Here is a 19,195-nt window from a genome sequence, read left to right as displayed (position 1 = left end):
TAGGTTTGCCAGTCATAATAATTATTATTTGCATTTTAAGCTGTGCTTTTTTTGTTTGGAAAATGGGAAACATGTGGACAGGAGGCATATCTATCAACAGGGAAAGTTGCAATTGTACTATTATGATCAAAATGTATTTCTAAATGGCTTCACAAATGTATCAAAATGTGTAAAATATGTTATTTTTAAATGTGTGTGTGTGTGTGTGTGTGTGTGTATATATATATGTGTGTGTGTGTGTATATATATATATATATATATCTACAGTGTATATATATATATATATATATATATATATATATATATAGTATTTCACAAAAGTGAGTACACCCCTCACATTTTTGTAAATATTTTATTATATCTTTTCATGTGACAACACTGAAGAAATTACACTTTGCTACAATGTAAAGTAGTGAGTGTACAGCTTCTATAACAGTGTAAGTTTTCTGTCCCCTCAAAATAACTCAACGCACAGCCAATAATGTCTAAACCGCAGGCAACAAAAGTGAGCACACCCAAATTGGTGAAAATGTCCAAATTGGGCCCAAAGTGTCAATATTTTGCATGGCCACAAATATTTTCCAGCACTGTCTAAACCCTCTTGGGCATGGAGTTCACCAGAGCTTCACAGGTTGCCACTGGAGTTCTCTTCCACTTCTCCATGATGAGATCATGGAGCTGGTGGATGTTGGAGACCTTGCGTTCTTCCACCTTCTGTTTGAGGATGCCTCACAGATGCTCAGACCATCCCCTTTACCCTCAGGTTCTTTGGAAAGGCAGTGACTGATCATCTTGGAGGTGTGTGTTGGAGTCTTTATTATGTTGGAATAATGCCCTGCAGCCCAGTCTCCGAAGGGAGGAGATCATGCTTGGCTTCAGTATGTCACAGTATATGTTTGCATTTATGGTTCCCTCAATGAACTGTAGCTCCCCAGTGCCGGCAGCACTCAAGCTGCCCCAGACCATGACACTCCCACCACCATGCTTGACTAGGCAAGACACATTTGTCTTTGTACTCCTCACCTGGTTGCTGTCAGACACACTTGACACCATCTGAACCAAATAATTGTATCTTGGTCACATCAGATCACAGAACATGGTTCCAGTAATCCATGTCCTTAGTTTGCTTGTCTTCAGCAAACTGTTTGCAGACTTTCTTTTGCATCATCTGTAGAAGAGGCTTCCTTCTGGGACAACGGCCATGCAGACCAATTTGATGCAGTGTGCTGCATATGGTCTGAGCACTGACTGACCCCCCCCCCCCCTTCAAACTCTGCAGCAATGCTGGCAGCACTCATACATCTATTTCCAAAGACAACCTTTGAATATGACCCTGAGCAATGCACTCAACTAATTTGGTCGACCATGGCATGGCCTATTCTGAGTGGAACCTGCCCTTTTAAACCGCTTTATCATCTTGGCCACCGTGCTGCAGCTCAGTTTTCTGCTTATAGCCTAGGCCAGGGATATGCAATTAGTGGACCTCCAGCTGTTGCAGAACTACAAGTCCCATGAGGCATAGCAAGACTCTGACAGCCACAAGCATGACACCCAGAGGCAGAGGCATGATGGGACTTGTAGTTTTGCAACAGCTGGAGGTCTGTTAATTGCATATCCCTGGCCTAGGCCATCTTTATGTAGAGCAACAATTCTTTTTCCAGATCCTCAGAGAGTTCTTTGCCATGAGGTGACATGTTGAACTTCCAGTGACCAGTATGAGAGAGTGAGAGCGATAACACCAAATTTAACACACCTTTCCCCCATTCACACCTGAGATCTTGTAAGACTAAAGAGTCACATGGCACTGGGGAGGGAAAATGGCTAATTCGGCACAATTTGGACATTTTCACTTAGGCGTGTACTCACTTTTGTTGCCCGCATTTTAGACATTAATGTCTGTGTGTTGATTTATTTTGAGGGGACAGAAAATTTACAATGTTATACAAGCTGTACACTCACTACTTTACATTGTAGCAAAGTGTAATTTCTTCAGTGTTGTCACATGAAAAGATGTAATTAGATATTTACAAAAATGTGAGGGGTGTACTCACATTTGTGAGATACTGTGTGTGTGTGTATATATATATATATATATATATATATATATATATATATATATATATATATACCGTAATTCCCCCATAAAATTAAACTTTAGTGAAGATTCTTCCCACAACACCTAAATGAAATAGTAAGACCGCAGCTAGCGTTTCCTACCACCTCTTTTCACAAGTTGGTTTATAAATTATTTGCACTTTTAGATGTATTTCTACTTTTTGAACTGTGGACCCCCTGTTAAATACACAATACAGAAATATGTTGTTTTTTTATTTTTTTTGTATATAAAGTAGAGGATAGACTTGGGCTATCCAATCCTTAGCCTCAGGACAGACTTGGGCTATCCAACCCTTTGCCTCAGGTCCAAAAATAAATACCTGAATTGCTTTTCATATATTATAAATAAAGCCCTGTGGCACATTATTAGATATATTGCACAGTGTAACTAATATTTTTGTACTAGTAGTGGCTATAATAAAATGTGAGAAGGCATAGTTCTCTTCAGATCTTGTGTTTTTCTTGCTTATTACTTCTTTTGTTTGCTGTAGTTCACTATAAAATCACGTTGATGGCTTAAAATCCACAAGTTAACAAATTACACTAAAACCCACGATCTCCAGTATATGATATGAAATACTGGCAGAGAAAAGTAAAATATTTTTTTTAAATCCCCACTCTAGACTGCTATTAAATGTACCCATATAGGGAGGTTTAACCAAGCAAACTTTGCCACTCTTCATTCTGTTGAGAACATCTTTTATGAGGAAATGTGTGGGGCAGAAACTGTGGGATTGGACCGAGGACCAGAAAGGTACAATTAATGGGCCGCTCCAAAAAATGTGGTAATGGGTACCGTCATCTCGCAGACACCTCCAGCATAATCGGGATAGTGAGGGGTTGTATTTATGTAGCACTTTCGGGGTTCTGTACCAAAACATCAAAACCTTATAGGCCGTCTCTCTCTGTTCCACGCACCTGGAGGCTTTAGAGGTGGAAGTCCAGATCTCTGGCCATTGAGAAAGGGATAAAGGGGTCGGTAGCATCTTGGCCCATCTCCTCATATAGAGGTGGGAATCTAACGTCAGTGATAATGAGTTGTGGAGTATCTTATATATGGAGAATATGAGGCCTTTCTGATAAGGGTCCTGCGTGCACAGAACCTCAAAGGCATTACGTTTTTCTAAGGTCATGGTAGATGATACGGAGTGGAAATAGTTTTTGAATTGGAGGTAAGAAAAGAAGAGCAGTTTTGGTATATCATATTTGTTTTGAAGCTCTGGGAAGGGTAATAGTTTACAGGTCACCGGGTGAACTAAGTGGCGAAGTTGGAATAAGCCCGCTCTAAACCATGGAAACATTATCATCGCAGAGAGACTATCTGGCAGGTCAGGGTTGAAAATAACATTCAAAATGGGTGGGCATGGAGAAGAGAGTGAGAACTTCCAGTGACATTTTTTCCAAATGGACAAGGTAAACAGCATTGGTCCAAGACTTATGCGTCTAAGTTGATTTCTCTCAATTTAATAAAACAACTTAAGTGGTTTTACACTATGGAGCATTTGTTACTTGTTTTTTTTTCCCATAATTGGTACATGCTGGTCAGAGGTGCTGGTTATAGGTGTTCATTGCTAGTGTTCCCTGGGGTTCCTGTGGTTCCTGATCTCAGTGCTGGATTGCCACAAAGATCTTCAGGCATTTAGGAGCATTATAAGACCTCCTATAATTTGGGTTCTTTTCTTTTGGCAAGAAGCTGATCTTTATTAATGATCGTGGTATCATAAGGGGAGTCATATTATCACTGGATTACGTTTGGTGACTTTATGGACCATGTTTTTACACTATTTTGGCAATTCTAAAAGGGTTTATATATTAATTTAATTTTCCAATATTTAAAAGGTACAGTGCAACAAATTTTGCATTAGATTTGTCACACATTTGTGTTTGAGTGCTGCTGTACATACATACACATCATTGCTGTTTAAAGTTATTTGTAAAGGTAATTAAAATAAATAAATAAAATAATAAACATGGTATATATTTATCTGCTCTATGCAATAGAATTGCACAGAGCGTCCACATGTATCAGCCGTAAAAGTAATGCAAAGGGTCATTTAGGTCTTTTTTCTGAGGATATATATGGCTAATTGTCCAGGAATCTAATTTTGCATTTATATTGCACTCTCACCACCACTAGGTAACCATTGACATTTGGAAACATTGGATGCCATTTACACTGGTCTCCAAGGAGGGTATTCATTCACCTCTCCCCGTTCTTCAGCTCTGTGACCCGATCACGGGACACTGGCGGCAATCGGGTCTGCGGTTCGCACAGCCACGGTCAGGGAGCTCAGGACCGGGATGCGAGTGTGCCACCGGCAGCACACATGTGACCCACGGCTGGGCTCTTAAAGGGCAAGTACCTGCACGTGTTTGTGCCCAGCTGTGCCATCCTGCCGACGTATATCGGGGTGAGGCAGTCCTTAAGTGGTTAAGGAATCATGCTGAACATTGATTTTTTAATATACAACATATATTTGTCTTACGTTGATATTTATTTGCACAGTAGGATCATTGTTCTAATCAGTATATTTTGAATTTTCAATATGGACTTAATTTATGAAATAGGTATTTAACCTCCCTGGCGGTATGATTATTTCAGATTTTAGGTACAATTATTTTGCATGAAAATTTGACATTTTATATTGTAGGTCTGTAACTCTTAGGAATAACTCACTTAAATCTGTCCAAACCAGAGTCTAATAGACATCCCGGGTATGATAAAGTTTAAAAAATGAAATCATAAATTATAATATAATAAATAACTATAAATAATTATACCAAATAATAATATAACAATAATAAAACATATTCAATAATGTAATCAAATCAAAAACACTGAAATTTGCTCAGTTGTAGAATTGTCACTGTCATTACTTTTCAGTATTTGATGACGGATCTCCCCACAATTTGCTATCGCTCAATTCTGCGAGTGATTCTAATTTATTATCGCTGTTTTCTAGCTGGTCTAAAACCATTTTTGATGTAAAGGGACAGTTTTGGTTGCTATGAACAATTGGGGGATATGAAATAATTACATACAGCAATGTAATCTGTAAGATTACATTATACTGTATGTAATGTGTGTGTTTCACTTTTTGAATTTGGCGCTGTTCTCCGTCCCCGTGCGTTGCAACACTCGCAGGGAATGGAGATCGGCTCTATGATAGCACGGCTCGCTCATACAGCGGGGGAACATCACTGGATCCAGGGGACAAGGTAAGTAACCTCTCCCTGCATTCAGTGATGCGGTCCCGAGTCTGGCTCAGGGTTACCGCTTTAGGTATAAAATTTCCACCCCGAGCCAGACTCGGGAATACCGACAGGGGGGGTAATATTCACCTATATTTTGTAGGGTTTAGGGCAGCTTTTTTTCTTTACTCATTGTTTATTGTGTGTATGTCATATTAAGTTGCAGCAGGAACTGTTTAATAATTTTGTTTAATTTTAAATTTAGTACTCTTCACTATTTATGGTATTTTTGAGAAATCACTAGACAGCGCTGTATTACCACAATTTTACTTTCTACACAGTCATTAATGTCTAAACCGCTGGCAACAAAAGTGAGTACGCCCCTAAGACCCCTTTCACACCGCAGAGCCTATAGCGTCGGCAGTAAAACGCTGCTATTTTTAGCGGCATTTTACCGTCGGAATTGCAGTGCATTTCGGCCGCTAGCGGGCGATTTCCCTCCCCCGCTAGTGGCAGAGAAAGGGTTAAAAAGGCCTGCAATACATTGCAATAGCGGCGTTTTGCCGGCGGTAATACAGCGCTGCTCCATTGATTTCAATGGGGAGCAGCGGTGGAGGAGTGGTAAACACACTGCTCCTTCACCGCTCCAAAGAAGCTGCTGGCAGGACTTTTCCTGACGTCCTGCCAGTGCAACGCTCCGGTGTGAAAGCCCTCGGGGCTTTCACACTGGAGACAAAGGAACAGCAGATTGAGGGCGGATTGCAGGCGCTATTTATAACGCTATAGCACCTGCAAAATGCCCACGGTGTGAAAGGGGTGTGAGGAAAAATGCCCAAAGTGTTAATATTTTGTGTGGCCACCATTATTTTCCAGCATTGTCTTAACCCTCTTGGGCATGGAGTTCACCAGAGCTTCACAGGTTGCCACTGGAGTCCTCTTTCACTCCTCCATGACAACATCATGAAGCTAGTGGATGTTAGAGACCTTGAGCTCCTCCACCTTCCATTTAAGGATGCCCCACAGATGCTCAATAGAGTTTAGGTCTGAAGACATGCTTGGCCACTGGCCAGTCCATCACCTTTACCCTCAGCTTCTTTAGCAAGGCAGTGGTTGTCCTGGAGGTGTGTTTGGGGTCGTTATCATGTTGGAATACTGCCCTGCGGCCCAGTCTCGGAAGGGAGGGGATCATGCTCTGCTTCATTATGTAACAGTACATGTTGACATTCATGGTTCCCTCATTGAACTGTAGCTCCCCAGTGCCAGCAGCACTCATGCAGCCCCAGACCATGACACTCCCACCACCATGTTTTACTGTAGGGAAGACACACTTGTCTTGGTACTCCTCACCTGGTTGCCGCCACACACGCTTGACACCATCTGAACCAAATATCTCATCAGACCACAGGACATGGTTCCAGTAATCCATGTCCTTAGTCTGTTTGTCTTCAGCAAACTGTTTGCAAGCTTTCTTGTGCATCATCTTTAGAAGAGGCTTACTTCTGGGATGACAGTCATGCAGACTAATTTAATGCAGTGTGTGGCGTATGGTCTAAGTGCTGACGTGAGGCTGACCACTCCATCCCTTCGACCTCTGCAGCAATGCTTGTAGCACTCATACATCTATTTTCCAAAGACAACCTTTGGATATGATGCTGTGCACATGCACTCAGCTCCTTTGGTCAACCATGACAAGACCTGTTCTGAGTGAAACCTGTCCTGTTAAACCGCTATATGGTCTTGGCCACTGTGCTGCAGCTCAGTTTCAGTGTCTTGGCAATCTGCTTATAGTCTAGGCCATCTTTATGTAGAGCAACAATTCTTTTTTCAGATCCTCAGAGAATTCTTTGCCATGGGGTGCCATGTTGAACTTCCAGTGACCAGTTTGAGAGAGTAAGAGTGATAACGCCAAATGTAACACACCTGCTTCCCATTCACACCTGAGACCTTGTAACACTAATGATTCACATGACACTAGGGAGGGAAAATGGCTAATTGGGCCCAATTTGGACATTTTCACTTAGAGGTGTACTCACTTTTGTTGCCAGCTGTTTAGATAATGGCTGTATGTTGAGTTATTTTGAGGGGACAGCAAACTTAGGCCGCGTACACACGCGGGGACTGTTCGCCCAACTTTGTCCGTCAAACAGTTTCAGCAAACAGTCCACTCAAAATTATCATGGACGGACATGGCCACACACGACGAACGAACAGTTTGCTGAAACCGTGCGCGATGACGTGTACAGCACGTACGACGGGACTAGAAAACGACGTCCTATACACTGCAATGCAAACTTCGGCGTGTAAATCCTTTCTGAGCATGCGCGGAACTTAGTTTGACGAACAAGCCTACACACGAGGGGACTGTTCGCTGAAACAAAGTTTCAGCGGACAGTTTTTCGGAATTTCCGAAAAACCTTGTTCAGCGGACTGTTTGCTGAAACTGTCCGCTGAAAGCCCACACACGAGCGGACTGTCCGCCGAAACACTGTTCAGCGGACAAAGTTGGGCGAACAGTCCCCGCGTGTGTACGCGGCCTTACACTTTTATACCAGCTGTACATCATAGCAAAGTATAATTTCTTCAGTGTTGTCACATTGTACTCACTTTTGAGAGATACTGTATATATATATATATATATATATATCTATATAGATGGATAGATATAATGATAAAAAAATCTATATTTTCACTAAGAAAAAAGAACAAGAAAGAAAGTAGTAATTTTTCTAAGACTTTATACGTGTAGATTTCTCATTGTATGTTCAAAATGTCCACATTTTATTTGTGTTAGTTATAACTCATTTTATACATTAAGATTAACCGGACATATTTAAATCCTGAATGCTAATGCAGTAATATTTTTTTAACTTATTTACAGAAATGAAGTGAGCATCAAATCTGCATACAATGAAGATATCATAATTGGATATTGCCCTCAGAATGATGCTTTAAATAACTTTCTGACAGGCCGGGAGCATCTTTACTATTATTGTAAACTTCACGAGATTTCAAAAAGGGATATTCATAAGGTAATCATTCATTGTATTGCCCTAATAGATTTAAATGTATATTTGCTATATATGTAACTGGGTATTAGACTCTCTTTAAAGGATACGTTAACGTTAAACGTTAAGGAACCCCTGCGCCAAATAAAAAAAAATGGCATAGATGTCCCCACCAAAATCCATACCAGACCCTTATCCGAGCATGCAACCTGGCAGGCCACGGGAAAAGAAGGGGGGCAAGAGAGCCCCTCCCCTCCTAAACTGTACCAGGCCCCATACTTTCAACCTGGGGAGGGTGCTTTGGAGTTGCCCCCCCAAAGCACCTTGTCCCCATGTTGATGGGGAAAACGGCCTCATCCCCACAACCCTTGCCTTTAACAAGGGGACCCCCAGATCCCAGCCCCCCATGTGAAGTGGTAATGGGTACATTGTACCCCCACCATTTTACAAAAAAAGCGTCAAAAATAGTAAAAAAAGACAGACACTTTGGGACAAGTAATTTATTAAAAAATAAAATAAAAATGTCCATTTATCTTCTAGTATGCCGCCCAACGAACTGAAAAAAAATAAAAAACCGCAACAGCCCTGCCTCCATGGGAGGCTCCCACCAAGTGATGCTTCTTCTCACTTTGACAGCTGTTATATAGCTGAGGGCAGAGCCACGTGGCAATTAGGGATGAGCCAGATGTTATGTTCGACTCGAACATTGGGTGTTCACCTGTTCGCCGAATAGCGAACAATTTGGGGTGTTCCCAGCAAATTCGAAAGCCACGGAACACCCTTTCAAAGTCTATGGGAGAAATCAAAAGTGCTAATTTTAAAGGCTTATATGCATGGTATTGTCATAAAAAGTGTTTGGGGACCTGGGTCCTGCCCAGGGGACATGTGTCAGTGCAAAAAAAGTTCTAAAACCGCCCATTTTTTTGGGAGCAGTGATTTTAATAATACTTAACGTGAAACAATAAAAGTGAAATAGTCCTTTAAATTTCATACTTGGGGGGTGTCTATAGTATGCCTTTAAAGTGCCACATGTGTTCCGTGTTTAGAACAGTCCAAGAGCAAAATGTAATTTCTAAAGGAAAAACTTAATTTAAAAGTACTTGCGGCTATAATGAATTTAATTACAAGAATAGCAAAAATTATAGAAGAGGAAAAGGGGATTATGGCGATGCTACAATTATGAAGAATACTAAAAGTTTATATAAAATGTATTAGATTGTAAAAAAAAGGGGTTATACATATACAAAAGCAAAGACAAATATACAATTACATAAAGGGAAAATATCAAAATAATATTGTTCTCTCCAAATTCCAGAAAGCACAACATTTGTAATATATTAGGCCAAGAAGATAATAGCCTTAGCCCCTGTACACACGGTCGGAGATTTCCACAACCAAATCCGTCGGATTTTGCCCGTCGGATTTTGTCCGTCGGATCTTGTCCGAAACTGTTGCATACACACGGTTGGACAAAGTTGGCGAAAAATCCCATCTTTCAGAATGTGATGACGTAATTTCGTTACGATGGGACTATATTCAGGCTAGTAGCCAATAGCTTTGATGTAGGAATTTGATCTGAGCATGCGTGGCACTTGGTACGATCAAAATTCTCTACACATGATCGGAGTATGTCCGATCGGCCCAGTCGGTCGGGAAATATTTCCAACATGTTGGAAAATTGGGTCAGACGGATATTCAGATGGAATCAGTCCGGTGCATACCACACACAGTCGGATTATCTGACGACACGGTCCGATAGGACACATTCCGACGGATTCTCCAACCGTGTGTACAAGGGCTAAGAGTGCTATCCGATCAGTCCTTCCCTACATGTTTCGCCATAAAAATGGCTTCCACAGGGGTAATGGAATATAAATTCAACGAAAAGACAACAATTCTACAATAAAAAGAAAATACGTAAAATGTATGTACATAAAAGCTGCATGAGACTACATATAGGCCAAGACAGGACCCTGGAAAATCCAAGAAAGAAGGAAAAATAAAATAAAAATGTTTTTGAATAATTTTTGCTTTGCTCGCGTAAGGTCGAGTACCTACCCCGGAGTCACCCTACAGCACGGGCAGGTGGGGCGCAAATCATGTAGACAAGCAATCAACCAAGGTCCACCTTAGTGTAGCTATAGGGGGTATAAAGGGCAATCGTAAAAACTGAAAATCAAAAAAAGAAGAATAGAGTAAATTTCACGGGATCCACATAGGGGTAACTTCAAAAATAAAGTGCCCCAATATAGATAAACCAGAAACTATGGTGTACACTATATATATATATATATATATATATATATATATATATATATATATATATATATATATATATAGGCCAACATGGCCTTCATTATAACATAGCAATTAGGGAAAACAATAACAATTGAAGTAAGGAGGCGCTGAAGAAACTGCAATGAATAATGAGGGATTGATAACACTACCTGATGTTTATCTCAATGCAAATTGGGTTGATGAATACCACTGCAACAAACGAACAAACAAAAAAGATTTATCATTTATATTAAAATAAATTAGAACCTCGTGTGTCCTAGTATATATAGGATTAAATATATCAAAATGCTTACCTCAACTAAAAGGTGACGACAAGCATGAATTGCAGGGCAATCCCAGCTCAAAGCAGGTATGACCCCCAAGCAAAAAACAGATTCTCTATAGTGCAGCCTTCCCAAGGGAAAAGAAAAAGGAAAGGAAACATAAATATATCAATTATTGCCCAAAACGGAGGAAAAAAGCGGTGGAAAGACCTCCCCCCAGTCCAAGTACTGACCTTATTATGAACAAAATCTGACGTGCAGCGCCTCCATGAACCCAGCAAACTAATGCTGGATTCAACACCAATTTATACCCTCCACCCGCCCAGCGTGATGACCTCACCACCGAGTGAGAGCAGACATATAGTGACTACCAGGCACACAAGCCCCACAATGCACCACCGCTACTCTATCCAATCCAATCGAGGCTGATGACAGCCAACAGCCAACACAGCGCCAACAGGAAAGAATACTGAATCTCCGCTGTAGTGGAGAAAGGGTGGAAAAAAAAAAACATCAGTGGGGAAAACTAGACCAGCCTCGATGTAAAAAGAGAGCGATCACGCAGACAGTCAAGAGGGCAGGCCCACTATCCACCTAACGGACCCTAGGGTGTCCATATAGCTACGGGTAGCCCAGGAGAGCCGTACACATGAAAAAGCAGTCCAGCGAGCCAAGGTGTGGGACCACAAACAAAGGGGGTGGAAAGGAATAGTAAAATTCAATCAACCAAACGGGAGCAAAAAAAAAATTTAAATAAAAAAAATTTAAAATGTCTTTCTCCTTTTCCCTCTTTCCCGAATGTCCATAGCCCCCGCATTAGATCCATAGTCCATGCAGCTTGACAAAAATCAAAAACATTAACACAGAAGAACAAGGATAACCACATGTAGTGGCCATTAGGCTCATGAACAAATAAAGCAAATCAAAAATGAGAACAAAAATGACATGTGTAAATAAATGAGTAACATTGTCAAAATATACGAATACAAACACAGCCATATAACAATCACAGAAATATTATCTATTAATTCTTATAAATCCATGTACAAATTTAAAATAAAAAGTAAAATAAAACAAAAGGGGAGGAGGGGGAGAGGGGGAGGGGAAGAAAAGACCTACTCATCCCCAAGGTATTAGGATTATCTGCCCAACAACTGGCACAACAGTCTCATTGATGGAACTGATCAGGCGAGGTCACATAAAAATGGTAGGGGGATTTTATTTCCCCAAAAAATGGAACACCCTACAAAATAAATTTATAAAGAATTCCCAAAAGAGATGAGTTAACAAGTGACCAAAATTAATGGTATGTATTGACAGATATTCTGTAGCGCACCAAATCATAAAAAGGATTTAAAACGAATATATTCATTAAGGCCAGGATATTTGGTAGCATCCAACATATGTATCCACTTAGTTTCCAACTGTAGCAGACTAGTGTCGATCTCGCCACCCCGAGCATGAACTGGTACATGCTCGAGAGCGTAGAAACCAACAGCAGTGGGATCAAAATCGTGTTGACAAGCAATGTGTCTATTAAGGGCAGTAGTACACAGTCATTTAAACAAAGGTAAAATGTGGTCCCTGATTCTCTTGAAAAAGGTACACATAAAAGTCATTGAAAAAAAAACATCATGGGATTCCCCCACAGTCCATTACCAAGCCCTTTGGGTCTGGTATGAATATTAAAGGGAACCCCAAGCCAAAATGTAAAAAAAAATGGCATGGGGTCCCCCTGATTTTAAGGGGAACCCCGCACCAAAATTGAACAAAAATGGCCTGGGGGTCCCCCCAAACATCAATACCAGACCGTTATCCAAGCACACAACCTGGCAGGCCGAAGGAAAAAAGGGGGGTAAGAGAGCGCATCCCCCCTTGAACCGTACCAGGCCACATGCCCTCAACATGGGGAGGGTGCTTTGAGGTAGCCCCCCAAAGCACCGTGTCCCCACGTTGATGGGGATAAGGGCCTCATCCCCATAACCCTTGCCCGGTGGTTGTGGGGGTCTGTGGGCAGGGGGCTAATTGGAATCTGGAAGACCCCTTTAACAAGGGGACCCCAAGATCTCCGTCTCCCCCTTGTGTGAGATGTTAACGGGGTACAAATGTACCCCTACCATTTCACAAAAAAAGTGTGAAAATTTTAAAAATTACATGACAAAGCTTGGGACAAGTTCTTTATTAAAAAATAAAAAATAAAAATGTCCCACAAAGTCTTCTTCTTCTCTTGCTCTGCCGATGGACTGAAAAAGAAAAAAACGTGACCAACCTGCCTCCAGGGGAAGGCACCCGCCGTATGACGTGTCTTCACTTTGACAGTTCTTTTATAACTGAGGGCAGGCCACACCTTGACGTTCCCAGGTAACTCGCCCCCTCTGACGCCCCGGGGAAGCCATTGGGAAGTCCCCGTCAAAAGGGGGTGGAGTCACACAGGAATGGGCCCCACCCTCAGTTATAAAAGAACTGTACCTCCCATAGAGGCGGGTTGGTCGCATTTATTTATTTTTTTCGGTCCATTGTGGAGCAAGAGAAGAAGAAGACGACTTTGTGGGACATTTTTATTTATTTTTGAACCACTTGACAACTGGGCCCTTTCCTAACCAGACCAATTTTCAGCCTTCGGTGCTCTCACACTTTGAATGACAATTACTCAGTCATGCAACACTGTACCCATATGAAATTTTTGTCCTTTTTTTCACACAAATAGAGCTTTCTTTTGGTGGCATTTAATCACCGCTGGGGTTTTTTTTTTTTGCGTTATAAATCAAAAAAGACCGAAAATTCAGTAAAAAAAAAGTTATTTGTTTCTGTTAATATTTATTGCAGAGTATTGGCAGAGTATTGCAGAGTATTACAGTTTTGCAGAGTATTGGCAGAGTATTGCACAGTGTTGCAGAGTATTGCACAGGATGGGCAGAGTACTGTCACAGATCAGCGATGTGGGCACTACACATCCAGCCCACAGCCCACAGCGCTGCTGCAATCTCTCCCCCTCTCCTCTCGCACTGTACTGATAAGAGGGAGGAACCGGCATCATGTCATGTCAGGTTTGTTTCCAAGTGATGGCTCCGTTATTTGACTGTTTACCACGATCTGTGATGCGTCTTCCTGACCCTGCGATCGCGTCTTTTGGCTATGGCCCGGTCAGCAAGTGGTTAATAAAGGACTTGTCCCAAGCTGATCAATAAATTAGTTTCGTTCTGTTCCGTTACGATTCGTATTAAAATTAATTCGTACTTCGTATTTCGTGTCCGAAATTCAGTTTAGTTTCGTACGAAATGTGAATTTCCGCTAGGTTCGTTAATTTGTATGAACAACGTTTGTTACGATGAATTTAAAAGCAAAAATATACCTCAATATGACAGTCGATGCTGATGGAAGTTTGGTTTTTATCCGAAATACGAAATTCCATTGAAGAATTTCCTATCCGAAATACGAAGTTTCATTAGATGAGAAAGAGAGAAGCGGATTGTCTGCCATGCACCGCTGGTCCAGTTTGCGCCTGCTCCTCCTGGGGCTGCTTATTATGAGGGGCTCCCACCATCCCTGTGCTATGCTGACTTCCTCCTGGGGCTGCTTATTATGAGGGGCTCCCACCATCCCTGTGCTATGCTGACTTCCTCCTGGGGCTGTACCTCTGATGTGCATATTATGAGGGGCTCCCACCATCCCTGTGCTGTGCTGACTTCCTCCTGGGGCTGCTTATTATGAGGGGCTCCCACCATCCCTGTGCTGTGCTGACTTCCTCCTGGGGCTGTACCTCTGCTGTGCATATTATGAGGGGCTCCCACCATCCCTGTGCTGTGCTGACTTCCTCCTGGGGCTGCTTATTATGAGGGGCTCCCACCATCCCTGTGCGGTGCTGACTTCCTCCTGGGGCTGTACCTCTGATGTGCATATTATGAGGGGCTCCCACCATCCCTGTGCTGTGCTGACTTCCTCCTGGGGCTGCTTATTGTGAGGGGCTCCCACCATCAGCAGAGCACAGGGATGGTGGGAGCCCCTCATAATAAGCAGCCCCAGAAGGAAGTCAGCATAGCACAGGGATGGTGGGAGCCCCTCATAATAAGCAGCCCCAGGAGGAAGTCAGCACAGCACAGGGATGGTGGGAGCCCCTCATAATATGCACAGCAGAGGTACAGCCCCAGGAGGAAGTCAGCATAGGACAGGGATGGTGGGAGCCCCTCATAATATGCACAGCAGAGGTACAGCCCCAGGAGGAAGTCAGCATAGTACAGGGATGGTGGGAGCCCCTCATAATAAGCATAATGACTGAGTCGTCGTCGATGCAACGACAACTGATCCGAAATCTGAAATTCGTAAACAAAAATTCGTATTGCGTACAGAATTCGGACGCACTGCAATTCGTATTTCGGATCCTCCCGAACGTACGAATTTGGGGAAATTCGTATGAATTTGAGATTTAGTTCGAAATGAATCGCACATGTCTAATGATAAGCCATCCGCCCGCAGACCCCCACAACCACCAGGCAAGGGTTGTGGGGATGAGGCCCTTGTCCCCATCAACATGGGGACACGGTGCTTTGGGGTACTACCCCAAAGCACCCTCCCCATGTTGAGGGCATGTGGCCTGGTACGGTTCAGGAGGGGGGTCTCTCTTCCCCCTCCTCTTTTCCTGCGGCCTAACAGGTTGCATGCTCAGATAAGGGCCTGGTATGGATTTTTGGGAGACCCCACACTATTTTTTAAAAAATTTTGGTGTGGGGTTCCCCTTAAAATCCATACCAGACCTGAAGGGCCTGGTATGGAATTTGGGGGGCCCCCACACAATTTTTTCTTTACATTTTGGTTTGGGATTCCCCTTAATATTCATACCAGATTCAAAGGGTCTGATATTGGACTGTGGGGAATCCCATGCCATTTTTTTCAATTACTTTTATGTGTATTGCCGGGACCGAAAATTCATTATAGCCGCGAGTACTTTTAAATTACTTTTTTTCCTTTAAAAATGTAATTTTGCTCTTAGACTGTTTTAAACACGGGAAACATGTGCCACTTTAGAGGCATACTATAGACACCCCCCAGGTACGATAATTAAAGGAATATTTCACTTTTATTGTTTCACTGTAAGTATTATTAAAATCACTGCTCCCGAAAAAACTTCAGTTTTTAAAACTTTTTTTGCATTGATAAATGTCTCCTGGGGCAGGACCCGGGTCCCTAAACACTTTTTATGACAATAACTTGCATATACGCCTTTAAAATGAGCACCACAGGAGACATTGAGGCCCTCGGCATGTTATGTGGGAAGTGTGACGGCCTGATTGCCAGTCACCGGCCGTTTGCAAGGTGCAGAAGGTGTGAAGGATACATCTTCAAGGTGGAGCAGCCCACCGAGTCACCTCGGGCCTACCATATGAACTGGGCCATGGGCATAGCAACTGAGATGTCAATTGTTTATGCCCCAGCATCATCTATCGGAGCCCGTACTGCAAGAAGGGATGTTGCCCTCTCTGAAGTTCAGGAGACTACCCCGGAGGTTGTGGACATGACCCCAGCTGTGAATGCTGCCGCTGAAGTGCCTGTCTACAAAGAGGGAGAGCAAACCAGCTCTCCCCGTCGTCACAGAGGCAGACCATCCCCATGCCTCCCCGGGCCGAACATATGAAAGAAGGTACCCATAGATAAGCACCGGAGAACCGCGGGTGTTCTCGCTGGGAACTATCGGCCCGCAGGGGAGTTGTCACAGAATTCAGAGACTAATTCCGGCTCCGACGAAGGAGATGACTGGCACTTCGAGCCTCGGTTGCCGTGAGTACTTTTAAACTTTTAAAAGGCTTTTAAGCTCCGAGCCAGGGCGGCGTCATGACGTAGGAGCCGCTATACGCCGATCTCCCGAGATCCCCACTCTCTCCCCCCCTCGCTACGCTCTCGTTGATGCTGGGCTGGGCGTGACCTCCCTGGCCCTCGGAGAGCTCCAGCAACGCCGCGCGGATTCGAACCTCGCCGCGGCGGCCTCCGCGATCTAGGCACAGGCTGATAGCTACCTCTCTCTCGGCGAATTGGCGGAGGATCGGATGGATGCTTACCCTTCGGTGAGGAAGGCCCTCTGATCGGCAGACAGCTGCACCTGAAATTGGGTGTCAGGAGAGGAGCCGTGTACCCAAGGATCTGTGTCTGCGCTTGTCGGTGCTTGGCGGTCGGTCTATGATGACAGGACAGCGGTAAGACAAGCGGCCTGAAGGGGAGGGGGGCAGCCCAAAGCTGGAGGTGGTTCAAAGATACTATACCCGATAGGAAGAGTTCTGTTCCCCTGGTTATAGCTCGGGCTTACCTGTGAGTATCTCCCCTCCCTTCCCTTGAATGGTATAAGAAGACTGCTACCTAAGGTCTATCTTTGAAGGACAGTGTCTCTTTGCATACTCTAAATATGCCGCTGTTATAAATGTGAGTGGAGAGGAGAAGGGGAAGCCATAATAAAAGGAAGAAAAATAATTTGCTTGCTGATGGAAACTCGCCTTAGCTGCCAGACCCCTTCCTTTTTCTAGGTGAATACAAAATTACAACTGAACTTGTATGCATATAATCTAAGGATGAAGTGTGCGCTGCTGTGAACAAAGGAGGTTGGATATACTCCGATGCTTGGTTATCTGACGCAAGAGTTTCTTTTGCAGGAAAAACTTATCTAAAACCTCTTCTGGCTGTGTGACCGGGTAGTTTGCCTCCATTTAACAGTTAAAGGACTGAAATGTGAGTGGAGAGGAGAAGGGGAAGCCATAATAAAAGGAAGAAAAATAATTTGCTTGCCGATGGAAACTCGCTTTAGCTGCCAGACCCCTTCCTTTTTCTAGTTGAATACAAAATTACAACTGAACTTGTATGCATATAATCTAAGGATGAAGTGTGTGCTGCGGTGTACAAAGGAGGTTGGATATACTCCGATGCTTGGTTATCTGACGTAAGAGTTTCTTTTGCAGGAAAAACTTATCTAAAACCTCTTCTGGCTGTGTGACCGTGTAGCTTGCCTCCATTTAACAGTTAAAGGACGGGATACATGTTTTTCGTTTTTTTCTGATTTTGGGGTGAGAGAACTTGTCATCAAAGAAAGACCCACTTAAAACCTCTCTGGCTGTGTGACTGTTTTGACTGTCTTGATTGTCTCCATTTAATAGCTGAAGGACCGGACATATTTTTGTTTTTTTGTATTATTTTTGTTTTCTGGGTGGGAAAAGTTGTTATCAAAGTAAAATGAATTCAGTTTAACAGCTGTAATAATATTACTATCAACAACTTCTCACCGTATAGCCTATTACATTTTCGGTATACCGTTAGACGGCATGGACTTTGATAGAGGATCTATCCACGGCGTGGAAAGCAGCTGAATTAGGTCCCATCCCCCCCTCCCTCTTTTTTTTTTTTTTTTTTTTTTTCTTTTTTAGGCAGTCGTTGATATTGTTATTCTCGATTTAATTGTATTACATTGCGGGCGATTTTGGGCCTCTGGGGGATTTTCAGTGGTACGGACGCAGGTATACTAGATTAGGTTGGAGGTAGGAGGGAAGAGTAGGAAGGGGGGCTGATAGTAAAAAGGAATACCTGGTGAGCGTTAGATAAAGGGAGGAGGGTTTTCAGTCCTGTCAAAATGAGGGGAAAGACAAGTAAAGTTAACAAGACAGCCACCCCGGCTACAAGTCCGGTCGGGATCCAAAAATATTTAGCTGCAAACTCTAGTATAAGAGAGGATGAAGGGACCGACAGCCCTAGAACAGAAAAATCTATTCGCCCGGGCCCAAGTAGACAGAAGGGGGAAGAAGGAAGGGGGGTAAAAAATCCCACGATAAAGTCAAGCGAGCTTAAAAAAAAAAGCGGGGTAAATTTACAGAATGTAGAAATAGACCAGAATAATCCCCGGGGGGAGGGGGAGGTGGTTAATAGGGAGACAGAAGAAATGGTTCTGGATAGCCATAGAGAAACCCTCCAACCCCCGCAAATCAGGGAGATGCTCTCTGAGATGTTCTCGAGAATGGAGATCTCCCTAAGGGCAGATATCGCAACAATAAGAAGCGATATAGGTTTGGTATTGGGGAGAGTTGAGGAGTTAGAAAACAGAGTTGAGACTCAAGAGAGTAAGATGGAGGGAATCCTAGAGCAGATAACAGCCCTCCGGAAATCAAATAGAACAATTAGATATAAGCTGGAGGACCAAGAAAATAGAAGTAGGAGAAAGAATATACGGATAAAAGGTCTCCCCGAGTCATATGGTGGGTCCGCTCTGGGTGAGATAGCTCAACAGATTTTTAACCCTTTATTAGATAAGGAAGTCACAGCCCCTTTGAAAATTGATAGAATACATAGAATGAC

At 43.0% G+C, this 19,195-nt stretch overlaps 1 protein-coding gene across 1 annotated transcript in view; it reads left to right on the top strand.

The window, feature by feature from the left end:
• LOC143996618 (glucosylceramide transporter ABCA12-like) overlaps positions 1-19,195 on the top strand; it is a 215,284-nt gene that overhangs the window by 81,176 nt on the left and 114,913 nt on the right. The window contains exon 4 of the mRNA XM_077491784.1: positions 8,186-8,336. Within this exon, the coding sequence (XP_077347910.1) occupies positions 8,186-8,336 (151 nt within the window). The remainder of the gene's footprint in view (positions 1-8,185; positions 8,337-19,195) is intronic.

This window comes from Lithobates pipiens, unplaced genomic scaffold (genome assembly GCF_037356315.1).
Source record: "Lithobates pipiens isolate NorthernLeopardFrog02 unplaced genomic scaffold, aLitPip1_a1.2 Scaffold_19, whole genome shotgun sequence".
NCBI lineage: Eukaryota > Metazoa > Chordata > Amphibia > Anura > Ranidae > Lithobates > Lithobates pipiens.
The sequence above is the reverse complement of the archived record's forward strand: the minus strand, read 5'-3'. Positions and strand labels throughout refer to the sequence as shown.